The sequence below is a fragment of the Eretmochelys imbricata genome, chromosome 11 (genome assembly GCF_965152235.1).
Source record: "Eretmochelys imbricata isolate rEreImb1 chromosome 11, rEreImb1.hap1, whole genome shotgun sequence".
Taxonomy (NCBI): Eukaryota; Metazoa; Chordata; order Testudines; family Cheloniidae; genus Eretmochelys; species Eretmochelys imbricata.
In genome coordinates this window covers 13,354,345-13,377,817 of record NC_135582.1, presented here as the reverse complement: position 1 = coordinate 13,377,817, position 23,473 = coordinate 13,354,345, and the positions used below count along the sequence as shown (strand labels likewise).

Here is a 23,473-nt window from a genome sequence, read left to right as displayed (position 1 = left end):
GCTGTTTGGCAATGTTAGCACACTCTGGGGAGGGAGGGGGAGGAGCATGAATGTGGTACATTCAGGGGAGGAGGCGAGGTTGGGGCGGGGATTTGGGGAAGGAGTTGGAATAGGGGCATGGAGGGGGCGGGTTGGGGCGGAGACTTTGGGGAAGGGGAGAGAAGACATAGGGTGGAGCCTCATGGAAGGGGTGGAGTTGGGGGCGAGGCTGGGAGTAGAGCAGGGATCGAGCAATCACGGGAAAGGCACCTGTGGGTTTGGCTGGAACCAATATGTGCATAGCATGCTTGACAGCAGTGATGATGGAGGCAAAATTTTATGGGCTTGCAAATTCTTTGGGGCATGAACTGTGTCGGGTTTTGAAAAACATAATTTTCTTCTGTTTGGGTTTAAAAAAAAAGAGAGAAATTGCTCCAGTGAATTCTATCACTGTTCTATTTTAGAACTTTAGTGTCACTCTGAAGTAGTGACATGAACATAGCCTATATTTTTTTAAAATTTTACACTACAAACATTAAGTTCTAATTCTAGGCCTTGTCTATGCACAAGCTTTCACCATTCAAGTTTGTATGTGGCTACTCCTACTTTGATTTAGCTTAATCCAGTTTTTACAGGAATAGTAGATAAGGGATGTTAAGCTATGCGCCTTTTTGAGGCAGAAATCATCTTATCGGAAACTTCAGATTGGGTTGAATATAAAATTACCCTGTCTCTTAAATTAGAAAAGATGATTTCTTCAAGTAGTAATTGTTATGGAACAATATGCTGTGCCTGTGTGTGCACAGAGCATGTGTTTGTCTCTAATTGTTCATTTTCATGCAAGCAGATGTTTACCAGAACTGTTTTCACTTAATTTGTGCACATTTGAATATGTGCCTTTTCCTTTTGTGAGTCTCTTTATACATTAATATGTTAATTTTAGTATATCTATTGGGTGTTTTTGTGTTCGTAAAAGCTTTTAAGGAAGCAAATGGTTTCTACTGAATAGCTACAATTATACCAGCCTCTTGATGATTATCGTAATAAGCTAGTGAAGTTACTTACATGATGGGAATATATTAAAGGTATTGTAGAATGTTTTGCATTATGTATATTTTGAGATTCCCAGCTATGCTGAACTGTTTTTTGCAACAAGAACTGATGAATTGTACAGTAATAATTTTTTTAGCGCTCTTTAAACAAAAATTAGACGATGTGGTTTTAAACAACTACATTGTAGGGGTAAACCATCTTTGTGCCTTTGTAACTTCAAGGTTTAATTTTTAAGATGGAAATTTGAAAGGTGCTTGTCCAAAACTTTGACTCTTTTTGTGGCTTTAACTTACAACAAACTAAAAAACCCACTGTACTTGGGAAAATTGTTTCCTGTTAAAAAGCAGCTACTGCATGCAGATTAACTATTTCTCATACAAAATAGGATTTTTAATATAAGGGGCTGGAGATACTGATTAAACCTTCAAGTGCAGATTGGCCAAAGAGCAGAAGGGCTTTCTCTTAGTTCTTAATCTTGTGTACTGCTAATGTTAGAAAATTTGGAGCCGTTACAGTTCCAGGGGGAGATCTGGGAGAAGTGCAGTCCCATTTGGACCACTTGAATGACAGCATTTTATATGCATCTTTGTGGAGAAGCTGTAATCTGTGAATTGTTTTTTGGTGGTCTTAAAAATCACTGAACAGGAAAAAGTTGAACAGTGATGTAGGTTGGTGTGCATGTTTTTTCTTCATTAAAAATATCATTCAGAACTTTCATGGTATATTGCCTGTCAGGTGCCAAGGCTAACAACGCCACAATAAGGGTAGCAAATCAATGAAAAGTCACTAGAATTCTTTACAAATATAGTTTGTGTGGAAACAAACACTGCCCAAGAGAACCATCCTTAATCATGAAATATTTTAGGAGCCTGTGGGAAGAACTGAAGATGGGAGCAGTGCATGTGATTTTTCTCACAAAATCCAGAAGGAAGGAAAAGCCTGGAAGTGGGTACAAAAGAATGCCTGTATTGCAGGTATAGAGAAAAAGGGTTGCAATTCTTTAAGCATTGGAATGTCAGCTTTGATGAGAGCCTATTTGGATTGGATGACCTCCACTTAACTAGGAGGGGTACTGACCTGAATTGCAGAGTCTTTAGGCAAGCTTTAAAACTTGTTTATGGAAGGTTAAGGATTTCTTGCTTAACCCAAATGATCTGTTACGGACTTTTGACATACAAATTAAGGTGAGGATGAAGTTCCTAAATAAAAGATGGAAAGATTTAGAAAATAATAAAAGCTTTAGAAAGATGGGCTGGATGGTCTAATAGGCCATTTCCTACTGTAACTTCTTTGATTAGATGAAGAAGACTAAATGTGTCAGCATGTCTAATGCTAGAAATGCAGGATATAACAAACTAGAACTAGAAGTGATACTAAATAGACAAAGACCTACTGGGTGTGTATAACTGAGTAGTGCAGAAGAGGTGGAAAACGTACTTAAAAGCAAGATACAATTTGATAGCTAAGAACTGGATAATAATCTCATCTGGCCTTGGTATCTATGAATCTGTGAATGTGGTGGTAAATGTCTTGAGTTAGAATACAAGGAATACAAGTTAGATATGACAGTGGGCATCTGCTACACACCCTCAGGACTGAACGAGAGTATGAACAAAAAAATGCCTGGACCTACTGTCAAGGTGAACTGCAAATCACAAGATATTTTAATTGTGAGGTTTGAGAATGTGTAGGTTATTGGAAGGCTTCAAACTGTTGACCTGAATTCTGCAAAATACAGAGTTTGTTTATTCTATCCTGTCAATTAACATGCTGAAAGTATAATTTCTGACACAAAAAAGATTACTGTTTATCTAGATGCTAATGCAAGCAATGGTAATATTCTTCTTGTTTCCATGAAGATTAAATCTTGCCACACAAAGCTGAGTTTTACTACTGAGTCCAGGCAAAACTGTTTAGCTAAGATATTTTAGACAACTCTATCACACAAACAGTGGCTTTGGAACAGTTTTTCTGGTGGGGGTTCTGAAAGCCATTGAACAAAACTGTAAACCCTGTAAATGATGGAAACCACTTCAAGCCGAGGGGCGGTGCCTCGCCCCTAGTTCCAGCACCCATGCACACAAGTTGCCCTCATAAAAAGGCTACTCCATTTTTCTGATCCTCCTTTACATGAAACCTCCTTTACATTTCTATCTTCTATAAGGATAGAAATGTCCAATATGTTGTTTTTTTTCCTGAACTGCCCTAATTTCTTTTAATTTACCTAAATGCAGAATACGGAATTATGGACAGAAGATTCCAAGTTGTTACTAATTCTTTTGCTTCTGGGTTCGTGTTATAGCCAGAATGTTTCTGTCTCATAACATTTGTATGTGTTTTTAATAGAACTTTATTGGTGTCTACTGTACATTAGCCTTTGAAATAAAATGGAACATTTTCATTATTGATGAGGAATTCTATCCATTCTGATAGACTAGCTGAGAGTAACTAGACACTTGAATCATTAAATTAGTGGGTGACAGCTTTCCAGGTACTGCTGCTATCTCTTTGAGCGGCTATTATTTATTCAGCATAGCATGTTGTTCCTTCAACTGAGAAAAGACAAGTACTTTTTCCAGAGGAAACAATGCCAAAATATAGTTTTGTTTTAGCCTTGATTTCTGAAACTGACAGAAGTTTGAGAATGAGCTATTGCTCCCATTTCTTTAATTGGTGCAAAAACTTATCCAAGTGGTTACATAACATTCCAGTTAGATTGGGTTCTTTTTCTAGTGTCTGATTACACCTTTTATAACATTATCTTATTCTCCAGTACAAGTTGCATATATTACAGCTGCCCAATCACATTGCTCATGCTAATGATCGAAGAAGGTGTTGTCCTGGTGCACTCACCTTGTTTTTTGAACAAGGTTAACTGCTTGCAGCTTTTTCAAAAAGTGCTTACTCGAAAACATCTTTTATTGAACTCCCAGAGTATGAATAAGTTTCAGCGCACACTTTCTTTTGCTTCAGGGACAACGATCAGTTGGTTGGAACCAAAGATATCTTTGTCAAATCATTTCAGAAATGGAGCAGCTCAAAATTTTTCATCAGAGCCAAACAAGCCAGCATCTGTCATAGAGGAGCAGTCTGTGCCAGAGCCCTGCCATCTAACAAGGGTAAGGTAATGTGACAGCCCAAGTTCTATGAGGAATGTTTTTGCTTGCAGGATTATCTGCAGATATTTAGCAATATTTTTATACAATGAAGGTTCCCCCCCGTACAGACATTGAGTAGAAAAAGGAGGACCACTTCTGAATTAAATGTTTTGTTGGTTTGTAGGCAAGTCTGTCTTTTTCTAGTAAACAGCTGCAGGGTGAAATATGAATGAAATGTGTTAAGAGGTATGGGAAAGGCGCAAATTAAAGCATCAGTTTAAAATATTTAAATGCACACATTATTCCAGTTAGTGTCATTTTAATATTAGAAATCAGTGTGCAGTGAATAAATTGGATTTTTCCAAGTATTTACAGTATAAACTGCTTTTGAAAATTGCTCAGCAGAGGGTAGATGAGGGAAATTAGTTGTTAGAAGTATTTTATAACTTATTTTCCTAGATGATATTGCATTTTTCTATTTCAATCTTTATATTGAAAAAACTAATCACTTCAGAGCAGTTAAAAAGATGTTGAATTCTGTTGTGTTTTCAATACTCTAAATTATCAATTATTTTGAAGTGCAAAAACATTCTTGTAAAATACAAGAATAATGAAGATTGTGAAACAGGTTTTTAAGTTGCGGTTGTAGGCAACTTGGTTTCTGAGAATTGTGTGTTTTTTGACACTAAACAACTCTTTGGGAAAGATTATATGTTTAGGGTAATTATTCTATATGCATGTAACAATATCAACTCACTTTTCTGTTTTATAATATCTTTCAGTAGAGTTTGTATAAGAAACCTAAAAATATAGACTAGGTTGAAATTTAAGTATTTAAAACCCAGGGTTGTGAGCTCAATCCTTGAGGGCCATTTAGGGATCTGGGGCAAAAATTTGGGATTGGCCCTGATTTGAGCAGGGGGTTGGACTAGATGACCTTCTGAGGTCCCTTCCAACTCTGATATTCTATGATTCTATTCACGTAGACTTTTCTTTCCGTAATACAGACAGATAGCAACCCCTATAGGCCAAGAAGCAGAATTACCCTTAAGATGAATAACTCCTTACCTTTATAAAGTTCATTCTAGGTTCATTTGTCTCACCAAAGGATTTAAACGTAGGGCAAGTATGTAAGACGTGTTTTGATTACTACATTGTCTGTGATTGGAATATAATTACCCTCAGTGACTTAGATTTATAGGATAATAGAAACATAGGGCTGGAAGTGACCTCAAAGATGTCATCAACTCCAGCCCCCTGCTCTGAGGCAGGACTAAGTAAACCTATACCATTGGCAGGTGTGTGTTCAACCTGTTCTTAAAAACCTCTGCACTGTCTTTCATTTGTGAGTACAACATGGTGTAGCATCAGCAGGAAGAGAAGTGGAACACTTGTGGTAATATAGTGGTCTCGTTTTCTGTGGAAGCTCATTTGAGACCAATCCCAGTCTGAGAGATTTCTCTGTTTGTTTTTTTTAGAGTTGCTTCTCCTGCCCCATGAGGCACAGGCTAAGCTTTACCTTTTTAGTCCATTAGGTCTTTGAAATGACACTTGTGACTGTGGATTTCTCACACTAGGAACCTGAAGAAATAAATCCAGATGAGGAGCTGGAGGATACATGTGTTAGCAAAGAGGATGACCTTGGAGCAGTGGAAGAACAGCGCAGTGTTATCTTACATCTCCTATCTCAGCTGAAACTTGGCATGGATTTAACAAGAGTAAGTAACCAAGGTGTGAAAGCTGGCTGTAGTGGAAGTGAAGTGACACTTAACCTTTGACCATCCAAATGCCATATGGCAGTTTGCTAGAAACTTGTGGAAACGCATCTATTTTGTGTAAAATGGAATAGATAGTAGCTATTTCTGTACAGAGTTTCAGCCTGTAGAGACTTCAGGTCCCAACTTCAGCCTGATCTGCAGGACTTGAAACATGTATTTGATGTCTGCTAGCCAGTTAGAGAGAGAGAGAGAGAGAGAGAGAGAGAGAGATAAAATATAGCTTACTGTACCACCCTAAAGTCACCTCCCTACAGTTTAAAGTAACAGCTGTATGCTGTAACTGTGTGTGTGTGTAAAGAGAGAAATGAAATTTTCTCTCTCCATCCCCTTTCTCTCCTTCTTGCAGCTCTTTCTCTCCCTACTTTCTTTACTTCTCTCCAATATTTTCTCTTCCTCTCCCTCCACTTTTGACACATCTGCATACCACTCTCTCACATCCCCTCATCTCCACACCCTAACACAAAGGGGTTGGAGGTTTCACCAAATTCTTAGTAACTAGAGGGCTCAAGATGAATACAGAAGGAGTCATCCAGGGGCAACCTTCCCCCCAACTGCTGGGAGAGAGGAAGGGGCTGACTCTAGAACCAGCTTTGTGTGTTTAGTCTGTATTCGCAAAAAGAAAAGGAGTACTTGTGGCACCTTAGAGACTAACCAATTTATTTGAGCATAAGCTTTGTGTGTGTATCTTCTTTACCAGTCTCTGGCTAGCAAGTTTTATAAATATGAGTTCCCTTTTTCTCCAATCCTCATCTGGCTGTTAGAAAGGAGAATGAATGTTCTTTCATTCAGTTCCCAGCCCCAGAGCATCCTGGCATTCGCAAGCAATGGAGTTCTGCTACTCTTTCATTCTCTGTTTTCTGTTTGCTGCTGGGAAGTAAGAGGTCTCTGCTATCTTGACCTCCCACTCACAGCTTTCCTGCTGCTCAGAACTTTATCTAAAGGTAGCAGAAAGAAATTGGTGGCTACTTGTCAGTTTCACTGCTTCCCTGGAGGATCCCAGTAGCAGCAGTGAAGACTTGACAAAACTAATTAGTTGTCCCTCTGCATGGCTTGGGGAAGCATGGTACTGAAGCAGAGACACTGGAACTGTTTTTTGCAGATCTGGGATGATTAGGCTGCCACTGATGTATTCTTAGTTTATACATGGAAGATGGGGAGATTTTCTTTGCAACTAGACTAGAAACTTTTTTAAAATTAAAGGTTAGACTCTGCAAAGTTGAGGATATTTGGCCAGAAAAGCTTTCTCCTCATCATACGAGATTGGGTTTTTCAGGTTTCTCTGATCTGAGTGGTGGTCTGCTTGGTGGAGCTTGCATTCCTGCATTAAAAATGAAGGTACCCATAGGCCACATTTTTACTATCCCTGCTCAATCAGGATTCAGTTTAGTTCTCCCATAACTTGGTCCTTACTGCCATTGATAATAAGGTAGTTAAGTTCAGGTTTGTTTTTATTCTTCCCCTTTTCCTCATAACAAATTGTCAGTCATGTTTTCCCTTCCTTTATGGCTGTTTCCCATTTTTGAGTAAGTTCTGTTAGGTTTTGATGTTTACTCCACCATAAGTTTTTTGCGTTGCTTTTTGTGTTAAGTCTTTCATTAAAAATAAGTTTAAACTTTCTTTTTCATGTCATTCCCATTATCCTGAGAACATTTTGCTTATTGGTGCCAGAATGGACTTTGCATCTCTGTTAAAAGTATTGTATCCCTATTTCCCATTCCTTTTGTATTGTGATTACTTCAAGAATTTGTTCATAAATATATAGTCTACTTACTTTTAAGTTGTTATAGTTTTTTGTCTTTATTTCAGGTGGTTCTTCCAACTTTTATTTTAGAGAAACGTTCTTTGCTGGAGATGTATGCAGACTTCATGTCTCACCCGGACCTCTTCATTGCAATCACAAATGGAGCAACCCCGGAGGAGAGGATGATCCGCTTTGTTGAATATTATCTCACTTCATTTCATGAAGGTCGCAAAGGAGCAATTGCTAAGAAACCATACAATCCAATCATCGGAGAAACGTTTCACTGCTCTTGGAGGATGGCTAAGGGCGAAGTACCCTCTGACTCAAATAGTAACTCTTCATCCCACTCCCTCTCAGAGCAAGCCACTCTTTCACAAGAGCCAGAGGGCCAAGTGGAGCCAGACTACTATACAGTGAGATTTGTAGCTGAGCAAGTGTCCCATCATCCTCCCGTCTCAGGGTTTTACGCTGAATGTGTAGAGAAGAAGATGTGTGTAAATGCTCATGTCTGGACAAAAAGTAAATTCTTGGGAATGTCAATAGGAGTAACAATGGTTGGTGAAGGTAAGTAATTTATTCACTGCAGAACTGGAAGGTGGTTAAAAATATCAGTTGGATAAATATAAAATTAAGTTCTGTGAACTCCAGTGTCAGAATAACAAACGAATTTTGCTCAGTAGTTTCATCTATAGGATTTTCAAAAGAATTCATTTGTAGGGTTGTTTATAGGGTATTTTAAGGTGGTTTGGTTTTGGTTTTTGTGTTTTTTAACAAAATACCCCTGGGTCTCCTCCATTTACCTTGAGAAAGAGACTCTGAGAAACCTTAAAGTCCTGTTGTTAGATGACATATTTGTTTCTGCCATGTACATGTGGCATCTTCTGTACTCCGTAATAAACAATCAAAAGATGGTGTAAGATCACAAACCTCCACGGGGCTATAGTATTGCAGAAAAGCAAGACTATGTATCTAGAAACACAACAAGAGGTTTTGAAGCAAAAGTACAATTTGTACAATCTAAACTAACTTTTTTATTATGTCTCCAAAGCACAAACCAAATTAGAATGTACAACATAAAATACTTAACATAAATGTTAACTTTTCTGTTGCTGTATCTAAACATATTTTACACTTAGATTCTTTGAATTTTCTTTACATTTAATAATGGGATCCCTTTAATAAGAATGTTGCTCATTATCCCAGGATTCCATTTTCCCTTAATATAACTCACCAATTTGCTGGTTTTGAACTGGAGATGCCATCTCAGCTCTTTTTATCCTTCATGTTTGTGTTGCCCAATTACTCTGACTCACAGATGTTTGAATATAATCTGCACTCCTGATAAAATGAGGATAGGCAAGGAACACGTAAATCCAGTGTTTTGAGTCTGAGGAAAGCAACTCCTGGAGCAGAAGTCTCCTTCCAGACAGTTTAACAGAGCATGTGAGCATCTCTGCACTGCTGTTCTTCAAAGATTTGAAGTTTGCCCTAAGGCAGTTTCTTTAAAACTTGGTGCCTCTCTCATCTGCCCATGAGGTGAGAGGAGCTGTGCCTAACTCACATGGGGGGTGTGATCCCTCAGCATTTTGGAGGTGAAAAGCTGCCTTCTTAAGGGTCTCTGTCAGCTACTGAGAAGGCATGGATGGAGCAGAAGACTGTGATGACAGTTAAGGTTTAAGTGGTGAACCTGAAAAAGACAAGGATACAAGAGAAATTGTGAAAATCAAGTGTCAGAAGAAACAGTGACCTAAGGCTACAGGAGGCATCAGCTGGCATATGCACAGCACAAAATCATTTTCTTCTTCTTTTTTTTTTTTTAAGAGACAGTTATCACTTTAAAATCAATTGTAATGACTATTACATGAACAGCAGTCAGGAGACAGTTGTGTTCATTGATAAGTCAGTAATGAAAAAGGAAGTGACAGGAAGGAGGACAAAGGCTGCTACACCCTTTCAGGAAAGGTGGAATGTACCATCTATTCTTGTGGGAGGGAAGTGAAATGTGAACATCAAACTCCAAATTCTCTGGCTTCGGTAATTCATTGCTCATCTCATGCTTGTAGTATGGTTCCAGAGTGTGACACTCTCACTATTATAGCAATAGAACTGTTACAAGTGAACAGTTGCTGCTGTATAGGCATAGTAGCAGCTAAGTTTTTAGGATCATGTTTTTGAACCTGTAACATGAGGGGTGTGGGTTTTCAAGGCTAACAGCAAATATAATGGTACCCATGATACCCAGTGTCTGCACTTGTCTGTTGTACAACCTAACTAATGGCACTGTGGGGTTAACAAAATTCTTTTTGTGTCTGGAATCTGTAATTGTGATAGTTTTACTGAGTGTGTTAGATGTGTTTCCTTCAACAACCACTTGCCTCAGTACTATAAATTGGAAACATTTTGATGACTCTTATTTTTGCATGCAGGACTCTTAAGTCTTTTGGAATATGGAGAGGAATACACGTTTTCTCTACCTTGTGCATATGCTCGATCAATTTTAACTGTTCCTTGGGTAGAATTGGGAGGAAAGGTCAATGTTAATTGTGCAAAAACTGGGTATTCTGCAAGCATTACTTTCCATACCAAACCATTCTATGGTGGCAAACTGCACCGGTAAGTACACTCATTTATATTTTAATGAACTCCCTATATTGTATCACTCAAACTCTGTAAATGAATACCTTGCCTCTGTTTTTTGTCACCATCTGTTTACATGCTGAGTAGCCTTGTGCTAAGAAAACTGTATTCAGTGATGCATTATTTTTTTTTCCTATTCTTGAAACTGTTGAGGGGTTGTGGAGTTATGAGGCATATTGCATGGCCCAGCCACACAAACGTCACAAGCAAAAGACTGTTTCATTGCTAATTAGTTAAATTCGAGGCTGCGAGTATCTGTGTGTGTGCACCCATGCACCCAGTTCAGGTGATCAGGAGACCGGACTTTTAGGTTTTCATTTCCTGGCTCTGCCAATGACTTGTTTGTGACTGGGCAAGCCATTTAACCTTGCTCTGCCTTGTTTTACTGTGTGTGTGAAACATGCATGACATATCTACCTCAAAAGGATGGTGTGAAGTTTAATGTTTGTAAAGCACATCGTATTTATATTGCACATTTTGTCTGAGTTATCAAAGTACTATTACTGTTTTGATGAAAGAATCTCCAACTTGCAGTAAAAACCAAATTAAAAACAAAAACAAAAACCCTGCAAGGTTGTTAGCCTGAGAAGGAGAGTGGGGTGCCAATGATAAGTTTTAACTGAAAGCATGTCTCATGACCAGGAATATATAGTACAGAAACATTTACAGACTTCTGTAATATTGAATAAAATATTAATGAAATTTCATTAAATACAGAAAAGGGGTGAATACAATACAAAAGCTATAATCCGTGTAAATATTAATAACACTAAATTATCCCCCCAAACCCCATTGTGGTCATTGCTATTCCATCCCAAAGGCTTTAGTAGACACTGAGGATGTGATGCACTGCATGCTGTGCAGTGTTGGGGATTGGAGTCTCTCCCCATAGTCTCTGTTTCCCACACACTTACTCAGGCTTTGTGTGTGATATGGAGGTAAAGGCTGGGAATGAGTTTCACATTAAGACATTTTGGATTCAAGGGAAGAGAGAAGTTAGATGGCTTTGGGGGACCATTAACACTGATGATATCCCTTTTAAGACATAGTATAGTAAGACGTGATCTTGAGCACTCCCATACAAAGATGCAGACACTCAAATGATGGAAGAAGGAAACATATAGAAAGGAGTCCTATAGTGAAACAGTTTCTGGGCCTTAATGTACTCTGTTATCTGACATCACATGTTCATTTTTCAACCATCCACTGAACACAGTGCTTGTTGTTAAAAACCCTTACTTAAATATTTCATATTTTTTCCATGTTTAGTCCAATAGGCCTGAACAATAAAGGCTTTTAAGTGTAATTTGCTTTGACAGTTTATTGCGACTCTGCAATTTGCTGTTGCAGAGAAACAGTTTAGGGAGGCTATCTTAATAAAAGGTAAAAAGCATCTCAAACTTGAGGACCCGTGGTGCCAGGGTAGTACCCTGGTGGGCACAGAAATCTGCAGACAGGTGCATATGTCAGTTAGATAGCATCAAGTGGATTTCTCCCCCTTCTCCTAGGAGCAATTAATGCAGGTAGTTGGGTTTGTAAAACATATTTGTCCCTAAATCCCAAGATTCATATGGAAGATGAAAATCTAATTGTTGACAGGTTTACTGTGTCCTCCAAGGTATTTTGATAATTGAAGTTTACCTGTTCTTTTTGTTGTTTTTAAAATTACTTAAATAGCATATTTGCTTTTTATTCATACCATATGTATTGTGTCTCCAACTTTGTAATCATTTTGTTATGGCATTTTCTTTACCTGTGTGTGTTTTAACAAATTTTGTTATTGTTGTACTGGTTAGTGATTTGGGAGGAATGTTTCTGTGGTATACGGTGGTGATTATGTGGTGTAGTATATTGCTACATAAAATTAGAAACTCTTACATAGAGGGTCTATTTGGTGTCACATTTATCACTGATATAGCCACAGTTGCATGAACATATTTTCAATGAAATTTTGAAATTATGGTATTTGGACGTTACCCAAAGCAATCTCTCTACGAAACCAAGTAGCAGCGTTGTTATAGTGACATGGGCCGCTAGTGAATGTTGCTGTGACAGCAACCGTTATCGATTTGGTTTGAGTGACCCTTGCTGTAAGACGTTGGTTGGATATCTGTCAGCCCTGTGCCAGATAAGATTGCACTGTACCCAGCTGAATTGCTGAGGATAGTAATATTCAACAGAGTAATATGAATGTCATCTAGATGATTAAAAAACCCAGTATCAAGACATACGTGGTGTCTTTGCTGAAACTTGTTCTACCATAGGTTGCGTGATATTCAGGACTGGGAATGGTTGTGCAGTGCAAGGTAATGATAATAGAAAGAAATTTAGGTCATAATGATCACTAACAGTGTGCAGAATATCACTCACTTGTGAAGACCCATGATTGAGCTAAAATCAAGTTTTACCTTTAAGTCAAGCAAAGATACCAATTTGTGATTGACACTGTGATATCTCAAATTGTACAAGCATCCAGTGTCAGTTAACTGTATTACAGTTTAAATATGAAGCTGATAAACACATGAAATGTGTAAACACAAATACTGGCCATCTTAGTCTGTAATTCATTCAGAGTGCACCAGTCTGTTTAGAGATATAATTGAGATAAATGAAAATTTCATAATGTAGAGTAGTTTCAGCGATGTGTAAAAGTCGCAGAGGATGCAAAAACAGCATAAAATCAATGGACTGGTACTTTACTGCCTAGTCTTCATAGTTGTTTTCAAAAACTGTTTAACCCTCTTTATCGGTACACTGTACGGAGAGCCATGCTAACTGGTAAAACAAACCTTCACGTGGAAATACGATTTTCAAGTTTAATGTTCGTCTGACTCTTGCATTGTGTCCTTCTCAACTACAAGTGTATAGCTAAGATGCATCAATTCTGTTCAGTCTAATATTCCGGTAACTACTCCAAAATTTTTCAAATGGGTAAAATTAAACTTATTGTGGGAGAGAGGGGTGGGCTTCCAGGCAGCCACTGTCCGCCTTGTGCAGCTCCAGCCACAGTCCCGGTGTAGCTTAGGGCAAACATGGGGATGTTGTTTTAATCTGCGTCAGCTGGCATCAATCACCTGAGAACTGCTGGAGTGCAGTTGTGCTCCAGCTCAGCCCTGGCATGTCACCTACACTTGGGCCAGGAGAGGTGTACGGGCTATACTAACATTGGGCCAGCTGAGAGCTTTTCATCCCACAGGGGAATTCTCATCTAGTCATATATGGCCAGTAGCCAGCCCTTTTCTGCTCTGTAAGTGGCACCTGGCTTCCTTTCCTTGCACCTGGTGGTTCAGAGTACCATATATGTAACTGAAGTTAATGCTACGGTAACTTCACAAACTGAGTCCCACAGAATGTAGATGTGGCTGTGGATCAGCGGCAGTCTCACCACTGAACAAACCTCGTTTCCAGTGGGAAACAGAACCTGGGGAGTAACCATGGTGTAGATCCATTCTGTACAGATAACTGGAGGTACGTAAGGTAGGGGCTGGCATCCCCAGTGAAGCCTTGAACTCTATGCAGCTGAGAGACCGCTTGTCTTGCCTGAATCGCTAGCAAACCCTCACTCCTTCACTCTCTCTCTCATAAGGGAGAATGAATCTTCACTGCATGAAAGGGTGGGGAAATTTGGCTATTTGTTGCTAAGTCTGACTGGGTCAATCAAGCTTTCGAGTCTCCCTTTCCAGTGTCACTTCATTGTAAATCCATTGTCATGCGTTGTTTGGGCATGTGTTCTTTTTTTTGTTTTTTTTTTTTCCACACTCATGCACCCAAGTATGCACTCATGGGAGTGATGATAATACTGTGTGTATATATAGCACCTTCTGTCTGAGGGTCCAAATGTTGTATGAAGCATGAATCTATCTCAGCACCCTGGTTGCTCTTAGTCACCCAGGAAGTCTCTGGCAGAGCCAGGAATGGAACACAGATCTCCAAGTCCGACTCCTTAGTTTTGTATTTATCTTCCCCTCTGTTCTTGCCTCATTGTCTCTTTTTTAATGCGATACTTGCATTATAAACTTAAAAAATAAAGAGCAAGTGGCCTACAGGGCTAGCAGGTGAAGATAATTGTTCTACAGAGAGAGTTAGCTTGTTAACATAAATATCAAATAAATATTATTTATGTTAAATATCAAGCTTGATATCCAGGAGAAAAATATGAACTGTAGTAATGGTTTACGAGTGTAACCCATATGTCAATTTCTTTTCAGCTCAGTTCTCCTGTGAAAAGACTTGCAAGTTTTAAGTTAAAGCCAAAAAGCTGAGTTCTGTTGGGTAATATCACAGGAATAATAGAAAAATGACTTTTTCATTATTCCCTCTCCCAGCTTCTCAATGCAAATACATACTTTAAGTAACTGACTTAAAAACTTAGAATGTGTGAAAGACTAGCTTGCAGTTTCTTCCAAAATGAAATGTCAGAATAGGCCCTAGCAGTCTGTTCTCAGTTGTGGTCTTTTTTTTGTTGTTGTTTTTGTTTTCCAGAGTCACAGGTGAAGTAAAGCAGAATGCAACAAACACTGTAGCCTGCAGAGTGCAAGGTGAATGGAATAGTGTGCTTGAATTCACCTACAGCAACGGAGAGACCAAGTATGTGGACTTGACAAAACTGTCAGTGACAAGAAAACGAGTACGGCCCCTAGAGAAGCAAGGGCCATTTGAGTCTAGGTAAAAATAATAATAAAAAAAATTTACATCTGTTTAATTCTATAAAATGTATGGAATTCCTCAACTTACAAACCAGGCTGCCTATGAGAAATCTACAGACTTAAATATCCAAACTGGGTAGTGTGTGGGACCAGTAGAGCCAAAGTGATCTTGAATATTCAGGAATGGATAACACTGCTTAGAGCTAGACATAGTGCAGGCAAGTGCTATTTAAACTGCATATTCAGGGCACAGATGATTACTGTCTTACGAGTACATACAGTGCTTGCTATAGGAAGACCTCCGTCTTAAGCCTTTGGACATTACACAGTACAAATAATATTCCTCTGTGCAGCCCAGCAGTTCTTTACAGGGGCTGTCCTCAGCAGAAACAAAACTTTTGTTTGGCAGTTTTAAGATGCATACAAATGTCCATTTGGGATTAGGCTGAAAATTCCTAGACCTTTTCATTTATGTGCCAATCTAGCATTGCAGTCGAGAGCAGTTTAATATTAGCCTAGAGGACTAAATTACGAGCTCCTTTTTTTCTTGTGCCTCTCAATCCTGTTCTGTTTTACATTAATTTGGCATGCCAGAGAAGAGGTTGGAGTATAATTGTGAAATAATGTCACCTGCTGTACACCAGTTCTGTAAGTCAAGTGACTGCAATCCAGGAAGGCACTGAAAAATGTGAAATCAATTAAAGCTTCTGATTAGGACTCTGTGTCTGTCACGGAGGTCACAGAAGTCATGGATTCCATGACTTTCCGGGACTTCTGCAGTGGCCAGTGCGGCTGACCCCCGGGCTGCCCAATCAGCTGGCTCTGGGGACAGCCAGACTGGCCTCTGCTGGGGCAGCTCTGCAGCCAGCCTCTCGGGTGACCCCACAGCCAGCCACACCGGCTGCTGCTTGGGCAGTACCGGGCAGCTGGCCATGGGGACCACCTGAGCAGCGGCTGGTGTGGCTGGCCCTGGGACTATCCAAGCAGCCGCTGCTTTGATGACCCCTGCCAACTGGTGCCGTTGGCCCTGCCCCTTTCCCCACCTCCCCCCCCCCACAGCAGCGGCCCCCCGCTTCCCAAGTCCCCCCACAAGATTTAGTCACGGATATTTATAGTCTATGTCATGGACAGGTCATGGGCCATGAATTTTTGTTTATTGCCTGTGACCTGTCCATGACTTTTTTACTAAAAATACCCGTGACTAAATTGTAGCCTTCCTTCTGATTTGTAGGCGACTGTGGCAACATGTAACAGAGTCTCTGAAGGATGGAGACATCGATAAAGCAACAGAGCATAAGCGAGCCCTTGAGGAACGGCAGAGAAATGAAGAGAGACTTCGTGCTGAAACAGAGGCACCGTGGAGCACAAAATACTTTGTTAAAGAAGTAAGTAACTATTGTGTGTGAAAAATGTATGTATTGTAAATGCACATATGAGCATGTATATTAACGTGCAGGTCGTGAGCCTATAGAGGACATTCTAGGGAATGCTGATAACAGCATGCCATAGGGCCTTGGATCTTATAATACGTTTAATGAAATATCAGTCAATGCATTTCTATACAAGGCTATTCTTATGTTATGATTCTTTCATTCCACACTGGGTGACTCTAAAGCTAAATGGTTGTTGGTAAAGAACTTCTGTGCACGAAACATAAGTGTTAAGGACCTAGTTCCTTGCTCATAAATAATAAAAATGGAAACAGTAGCTTTTGATAAGTTTCTATAAAGGCATAAAAATATGCAGTGACTCTATTTTCAGAGCACTAATGTATTTTTCACCCAGAGTAACCAGCACTAGAAAAAGAGTAGTCTTCTATACTAACTTACCAAGTGGTTTAAGAAATCATATGACTTGAATGGGGTCTTTATTACCTCTAACCCTCTCAAGCTGTCCCAAGAACTTGGTTATTAAGCCTCTAACTTGAAAAATCCCTTTAGAGCCCTGAGGGGAGCTCCCTCTTCCTTCCTTTGCCTGCTGGTTCTCTGTCATTCTTAATGTGGGACTCACACTCACACTCACACTCACACTCATTTTGCTAGCTGTTATAAGAACTTATATCCACAATATCAATCCTAGAACAGCCAGTTGCTGTTCAATCTGAGTCTTCTGTCAGGGTAAAGTACTTGGCCTTTTGCTTCAGAGTTCATCTTTTGGGGAATCTGGATTGCCTTGTAAAACAGCCAGATGGTTTAAGAGCACCCAAACCCCTAGCATGCAGGAGAACATCATCTACTAGCTCACAGCGCTCCCTGGTTTTGCTTGCAGTTGTGGGGTCATAATTGCATTTCTTTGTGTGGCTTAACTTCCTTCAAAAGTAAACAACTTTTACAATTCAGCTGAGACGCATGGAAACGGTGATGTGGTTTAAAAGTGGACCATGAATACCTGAGCAAAACACAAAGGAAGCTATTGGAGCTGATTGCACCGTGTGCGTGTAAAACAAAAACATCATTGTGACTACCAGCTCTTCATCAGCTTTTCATTAATGTAGATTTCAGGCTTTAATGCAGCTTGTCCATTCAATGGTTGGAGCATGATCAAGCTGTTATCCTGGTTATCTGTAAAAGGTGCCCCAAAAGACTAGGAATTTCTGGTGTGATCGCTTTAGAGCAGATTTTCTTTCCTATGTGGAAACTAGCAGCTGCTGAGGTAGGCAGCCTGGCCCTCCTCTGTGGAGGGAATAGAGGTGTATATTTCAGCTATGCTGTGGAGCTTCAGATCCATATTGTGACAAATTTGTGTGATCACAAATGCAACAGTACAGTAAAATATGAAAAGCAAAAAATTATCTCCAGTTCAGCAGAAGGTTTAAAATATTTGGAACTAGATATGGTTCTGAACCACAAACTGCAGGGTATTCTAAAGCTAAATCAAAGGGACCACTGCAGAGTATTCCTTTTCACCCAGGATATGTCTACACAGCTGACTCAGGCTAAGGGGCTGTTTAATTGCGATATAGACATTCAGGCTGCAGCCCAATCTCTAAGACCCTGCAAGGTGGGAAAGTCCCCGAGCCTGAATGTCCACACCACAGTTAAAAAGACCCTTTTCTGGAGCCCAAGTCCGATAGCTTGGGGCAGCCGTGGGTGTCTAATTGCATTGTAGACATGCCCTCAGTAACAAATCCCCATCTCTCATGGTTCAGAAACTTTGCTTAAGTAGCCTCTTTGATCTCAGAGTGTTATCTAAAAATCTAAATAAACTTTGACTTTTGGTTTCTGAAAACTTTCGCTGATGTGTATTTGTTTGTGGCAAAGTGAGCAAAGAGAGAGAATGACTTAACTAGATAAAATTTTAAATTTGGGAGAGAATATCACTTTTGCATACAAAAATTTTCACCGCACAAGGAAACTGCTACCTTTAACTTGTGAACGCAAGAAGTAAATATTTCGGACTAAGAATGTTTTTTAATCAAGTAGTTTGTTCTAACTGCATCCCTGAGTGACTGTTGACAGGAGAAATGCAGGTTGTGTGGTTTTAAAAAACGTTGTTTTCAGATATTTTATTTGAAAGCAGAATTTGAGATACTGGGTGGCTCAGAGTAGGGTAAATAAGATCCAGAACCATTTCATCTCCAGATCATCAGTTCAAATGTAGCCCAGTTTGCTTGTGAGCACAAGCCATTTCTCTCTGATGGCTGTTTGCTGAGCCTTTGCAAAATAAGCTGCTGGTCTCAATCCAGACCACAGGGTGCCAGGGTTCCATCCTCATATCTACATCAGTTAGGGCTGACTGCTGCTGCTGCTGCTGTTAGTCCCAGCAGAATACTGTACTTGACTGGAATGAGCATGATTTCTTAGGGCTTGTCTACATGGTCAGTTACTGTGTGACAAGCCAGGGTCTAAATCTGCAGTGCATTAACTTTCTGTGTGCTAACTGGCTGTGTGGACACTACTGTCACACCCTGAAAGTTCTGTAGAGCACTTTGGCATATTCTGTTTAAAACATCCAGATAACAAGGTGCACTAGAGACCTTCTAGTCTAGTGCATGATAATAGGGCTCACACTGTGACTTAGTGTGTGGCAGACTAGTGCACTGTAGATTTACATCCTAGCTTGTCCACACTCAGACATAGCGTGGGCCAAGCCCTTAGATATCCTCATCCCTAGAGATGGTCTCTCCAGAGCAGAGACTGTGGGGAAGCTTGCACTGATATCTATGGTATACATAAGCTGTGTACCTCTAGTTTCCAGTGCTGTCAGTTCGACGCCTGGCATCACAAAATACTTTTCTATGTGAATTCTTTTATTATAATTCTGTGTAACTTTTTTTTCCCCCTCCCATTTGAATTGCAGGGAGATGGCTGGGTGTATTATAATCCCCTTTGGAAAACAGTCCCCACCATACAGACTCAGCAAGTGGACACTAACTAGATAAGACTCTTCAGGATGAGTTTCTCTGTTTATCTAATCTCTGTCACTCTCAAAACACAGTAAATAACACTGTGTCCCCTGTTTTTATAATTGCACAAATTCAAATGAGCGTAAAGGAATACAATACTAGGGCACTTTAAAGGTTACACATAATCAAAGGTGTAGAGACCACCTTGCCAGGTATGTTCACCAACTTGTTTTTGTATGATCCAAACGATTTTATCTGAATTATGTAATCTTTTAAGCAGGTCCTACTGCAAGCTGCCTAAGATATAAACCATTTGACTTCCTGAGCAGCAGAAGTCAGATGAAATGTTGTTGCTTCAATGGCTTTACCTTTGGAGTGACACGTGAACCTTTTCTGAGAATCTGTGCACTGAGCTCTGTTCAATAACTGTGAAATACTCAGTACCCATGTAAACAAAAAAAAAAAAAGTTTTGTTGCTTGTATACCCGGCGATTAACCTCCTGACAGAAACCTGGAGGAGGTTTCAGAAGCTGCACCTGGAATCAGTGTTAAGAATCATCTGGATTTGACAAGACTTTTTTCCTTCAGAAGGAATATGTGCATGCCCTGGAGGGATGTGGAAGCTAAGTAGAGACTACCCTTTTTTTTAAGGATTTATAAAATTGATTGGAATTGTAACCATGGAGACATTTTTTCCTCTGAAACATTTTAGTATACTTGAAAGAATTGAATTGGAAGAATAATTCAGAACACTTTTCAGCTCCTAATTTTATTAAATTTCACTTTCTGAGTGACTGTTTAGGATTTGCTCACATTGCAAATGTAAGGAAGTTTAGCCCCCCCCTCCCTCCCCCCCCCAACAAGGACTAAGGCTTTCAAACTGAACAGCAACCATAAAACCACGGTTGTATTAATTTCTTCATCTCCGTGCATGGGATCATCTTGGAGGTGAAGTGCCAGTGTTACATACTGTCCATTGGATTGGTTTGATTTTTCTCCTTTGTATATTTGTTCAGAACAACAAAAAAAAGCAGTTAAATGTGACCATTGAACACAGGGACTGTGGTTTGGTTTTTTTCATAGTACATGAAAAGGCTTATTTTGCTGGAGACTGTGTTTTAATGTACATACAATCAGATATCAGGAAAATGTATTCAGGTACAAACATCCTTCATTTTTTATAGTGTAAGTATTTTATTGAAGTCTAAGAATTGCTGGCAATTATGAGTAGTACTGATTGTCTTTCATTATTGTTACTACAAGCTACCTTAATTTTCCAAGAGTGGTGCCTTACTCTGTTTTTTCTTCTGATGTAGTCTTCCAATCAGTGTATATAACATTATCTGCCACTCACCAGCCGTTGTAAATGGCTTGACCTGTTCCATCATTGTGAGAACTCGTAACAGTGTGATCTGGTAAGATGTTTTCCATTGAAGACATAAGAATGTAAGAAGGCATCAAAGAAAATTTAAATAACCATGTTAACATTCAACAAAAAACTGTAAATTGTGCGCAAAAAAATAAGTAAAAAAAAGTTTGGGTTTATGCACAACTACTTTGATTCCCTTGTACATTTTGCTCTGAATATAAGTCATAAAGAGTCCATGTGTGAGGAAAAATGGGGGGGAAAAATAAAACTACAAAATGATTAGCTTGTTTTGTCTGTTTTCCCAGAGTCCCGGTGATTAGGATGAATATTGTGCGTACATCATTCTTTCATGTATGTCTAGCCATATTTCCACGGCCTCCCCAAGCCGTAGTGTCTGACCACCCGTACCTGTCAGAATAACTTCCTTCTGAAGAAGCGTGTGCAGTTTAGGCCCTGTGTAAACTATATGCTTCTAACTTTGTATAGAATACCCTCTATTTTTCCTTACAAATTTTGAAATAAATTGTTTAGAGTGTCTTAAATTCAGAGAAGGAGTAATGTTAAAAACTGAAACTACTGGCTTAGTTCCCTGTAGTGCCCTTGTGTTTGAAAAATAAATCTTAATTTATTTTAAAGGCAATGTTGCTATAATTTTGACTAATGGTTATTATAAAAACACACTTTATACTAGCCAAAATATTAAGATGTAAAGAAAACAGAATATCTGTTGGTTTTAATGCTTTTTTAATGGTTCACTCAGGATTTTCGATTGACAGGCTGTGCTTATTGTCAGTGTACACTCTTACTGCTCCATCTATGAATGTGTCTTAAAGGAATATAGAGAGAGCGTATTAATAACAGGCTTAATGACATGGTAATGGTGTGCAAGGGCCTGTTTGTTAAATCCACAGAAGCAAAGAAATCAGAGTGAATGCAGAAACTTTATCCTTTACCCACTGTATTGTCCCCAGCTATTTCAGAGGTCTAGCTTTTATGCACATGCTAATAGCATTACACTGCTAACTCTGTCACTGCCAGTGCTCAGTTAGGGCAATCCAGGGCCCTTGGGATGGTGGTGGCAGGGGCTATCTATGAAAAATCCATCTGAAATGTGGGGTCTCCCCCCTCCTTGGCTGCCTACTCCCTTCTTTGGCTGGGTTGGGAACTGTCCAGGAGAAGGAGGGAGGCTTCAGCCCCTAGTAGAGAAGTAAGTGGCAAGGGATAATGGTACCGAGGGGTCTGCTGTGGTGGAAGGAAATGTACAGAGTTCTCTGCTGGCTTTGTGACGCCCTGAGGTTTCCTTGCTCGTGTACCACACCCAGCCCGGAAGGTGAGAAGGGTGACCTTCAAGACCAGTAGTGGCAGACACCCCCACCACTATCCTGTGACTTATCACAGCGGGGCACCTTCTGATGCCACCTTCCCCAGCATTTGGCTGCTGTCTGGGGACATCCCACCAGAAGGCACTGGAGAGGACCCCGCCCCTGACTCAACCCAGCACTCCAGAGGGTTCTCTGCTGAGGTGGTGCTGTCCCATCCTGGGTGTGGCCATTCTCCCTCCAGCCATGTGCCGAAGAGTGGCAGCAGTTCATAGGCTATTAACCAGGTCCCATGGACGGAGCAGGAACCCCACTGTGGAGAGTGGGGGTTTCTGCCTGGCTCTGGAGCATGAGTGTGCATGCTTCTTTTATACGTCAGGATCCATGCTGCAAGTGGTGGTGATTTTCCCTTTGAGATCATCATGTAACCCAGGACACCAAGGTGTGGACATAGACTAGGTCAAGCAGTTCTTCTGGTTCTGGGGTCTAGACCTGCTGTTGCAGGCAGGGGAAATCAGTAAAATAAACTGAGCCTTCCTCATAATTTGATGCTTAGTTCACGGCTATTAATTAAAAAAAAAAAAAAAACAGGATTTGTGACACAGGATTCCTGCAAGGGTCGGTGTGGTAGCACACAGTCCAGGCTTCAAAGCAGCAGCAGCCACAGCAGATCTTAATTTAAATACCTGAGCTGCTATAGCAGGAGACCAAGTTCCTCCTTCAAAAGTGTCCTCTGTTAATATGCACATGCAGTTAAAGCAAGTTACAATCCCCTACTTAAAAATGTGACCTGGAGCCACTCCTGGATACTTGTTTATAAAGGGGGTGAGTTCAGGTGACATTTCAGTCTTAACCTTGATGGCTTTTCTTATTTTCTGGTTTTTAGTCAGATTTCTCCCACTTGGTATGACTGGTTTCACATTAATATCACTGTAGCTAATATCGATAGTGTACCAAATGGAACAACATTGATTGCTAAAGGAATTGTCTTTTTAATATGCGAGGCAAGACTCCTTCAACATGAAGGTGTTGAAAAGACCTCCTAGGAATTTCCTCTGTTGTTCAGGTGATCATCATCCATAGCTGGAAGAGGTTTAATGTTCTGGATTTTAACTCCTGTCTTAAAGCTAGTATCCTGGAACCAACACGGCTACAGCTACAAAGTGTTAAAGCAGTTTGTCAGTTCTGCTGGGGAGATAAAGGATGTAATGGTAATTGTGGACCATTTTCCATAATTCTTACTATTGACTATTAGATTCAAACAATATGAATTTTATGTGACTCCTTTAAGAATCTTAGTGAAATCATAAGATACAATTTTTGATCTAGGTTGATAGATTTTCGGAGGATTAGATGAGAAGGGACTGCTACAACCATCTGGTCTGACCTCCTGCAGAACGCAGGCCACAGAATTCCGCCCTGTAAATCCTGCAGTGGAGGGAAGTATTTTTTGCTACTTTGTAAGCAAACCTTCAAGCCCTATCTGTGGTTCTGATCCTACAGTTCCA

At 39.9% G+C, this 23,473-nt stretch overlaps 1 protein-coding gene across 1 annotated transcript in view; it reads left to right on the top strand.

Moving 5' to 3' along the window:
- The window catches only part of OSBPL11 (oxysterol binding protein like 11), a 62,711-nt gene extending 41,786 nt beyond the window's left edge, over positions 1 to 20,925 (top strand). Inside the window, exons 7-13 of the mRNA XM_077829657.1 lie at positions 4,006 to 4,151; positions 5,708 to 5,848; positions 7,715 to 8,213; positions 10,076 to 10,262; positions 14,769 to 14,951; positions 16,164 to 16,317; positions 19,232 to 20,925. Of these exons, the coding sequence (XP_077685783.1) occupies positions 4,006 to 4,151; positions 5,708 to 5,848; positions 7,715 to 8,213; positions 10,076 to 10,262; positions 14,769 to 14,951; positions 16,164 to 16,317; positions 19,232 to 19,309 (1,388 nt within the window). The 3' untranslated portion in view covers positions 19,310 to 20,925. The remainder of the gene's footprint in view (positions 1 to 4,005; positions 4,152 to 5,707; positions 5,849 to 7,714; positions 8,214 to 10,075; positions 10,263 to 14,768; positions 14,952 to 16,163; positions 16,318 to 19,231) is intronic.
- The last annotated feature ends 2,548 nt before the right edge of the window (positions 20,926 to 23,473 follow it).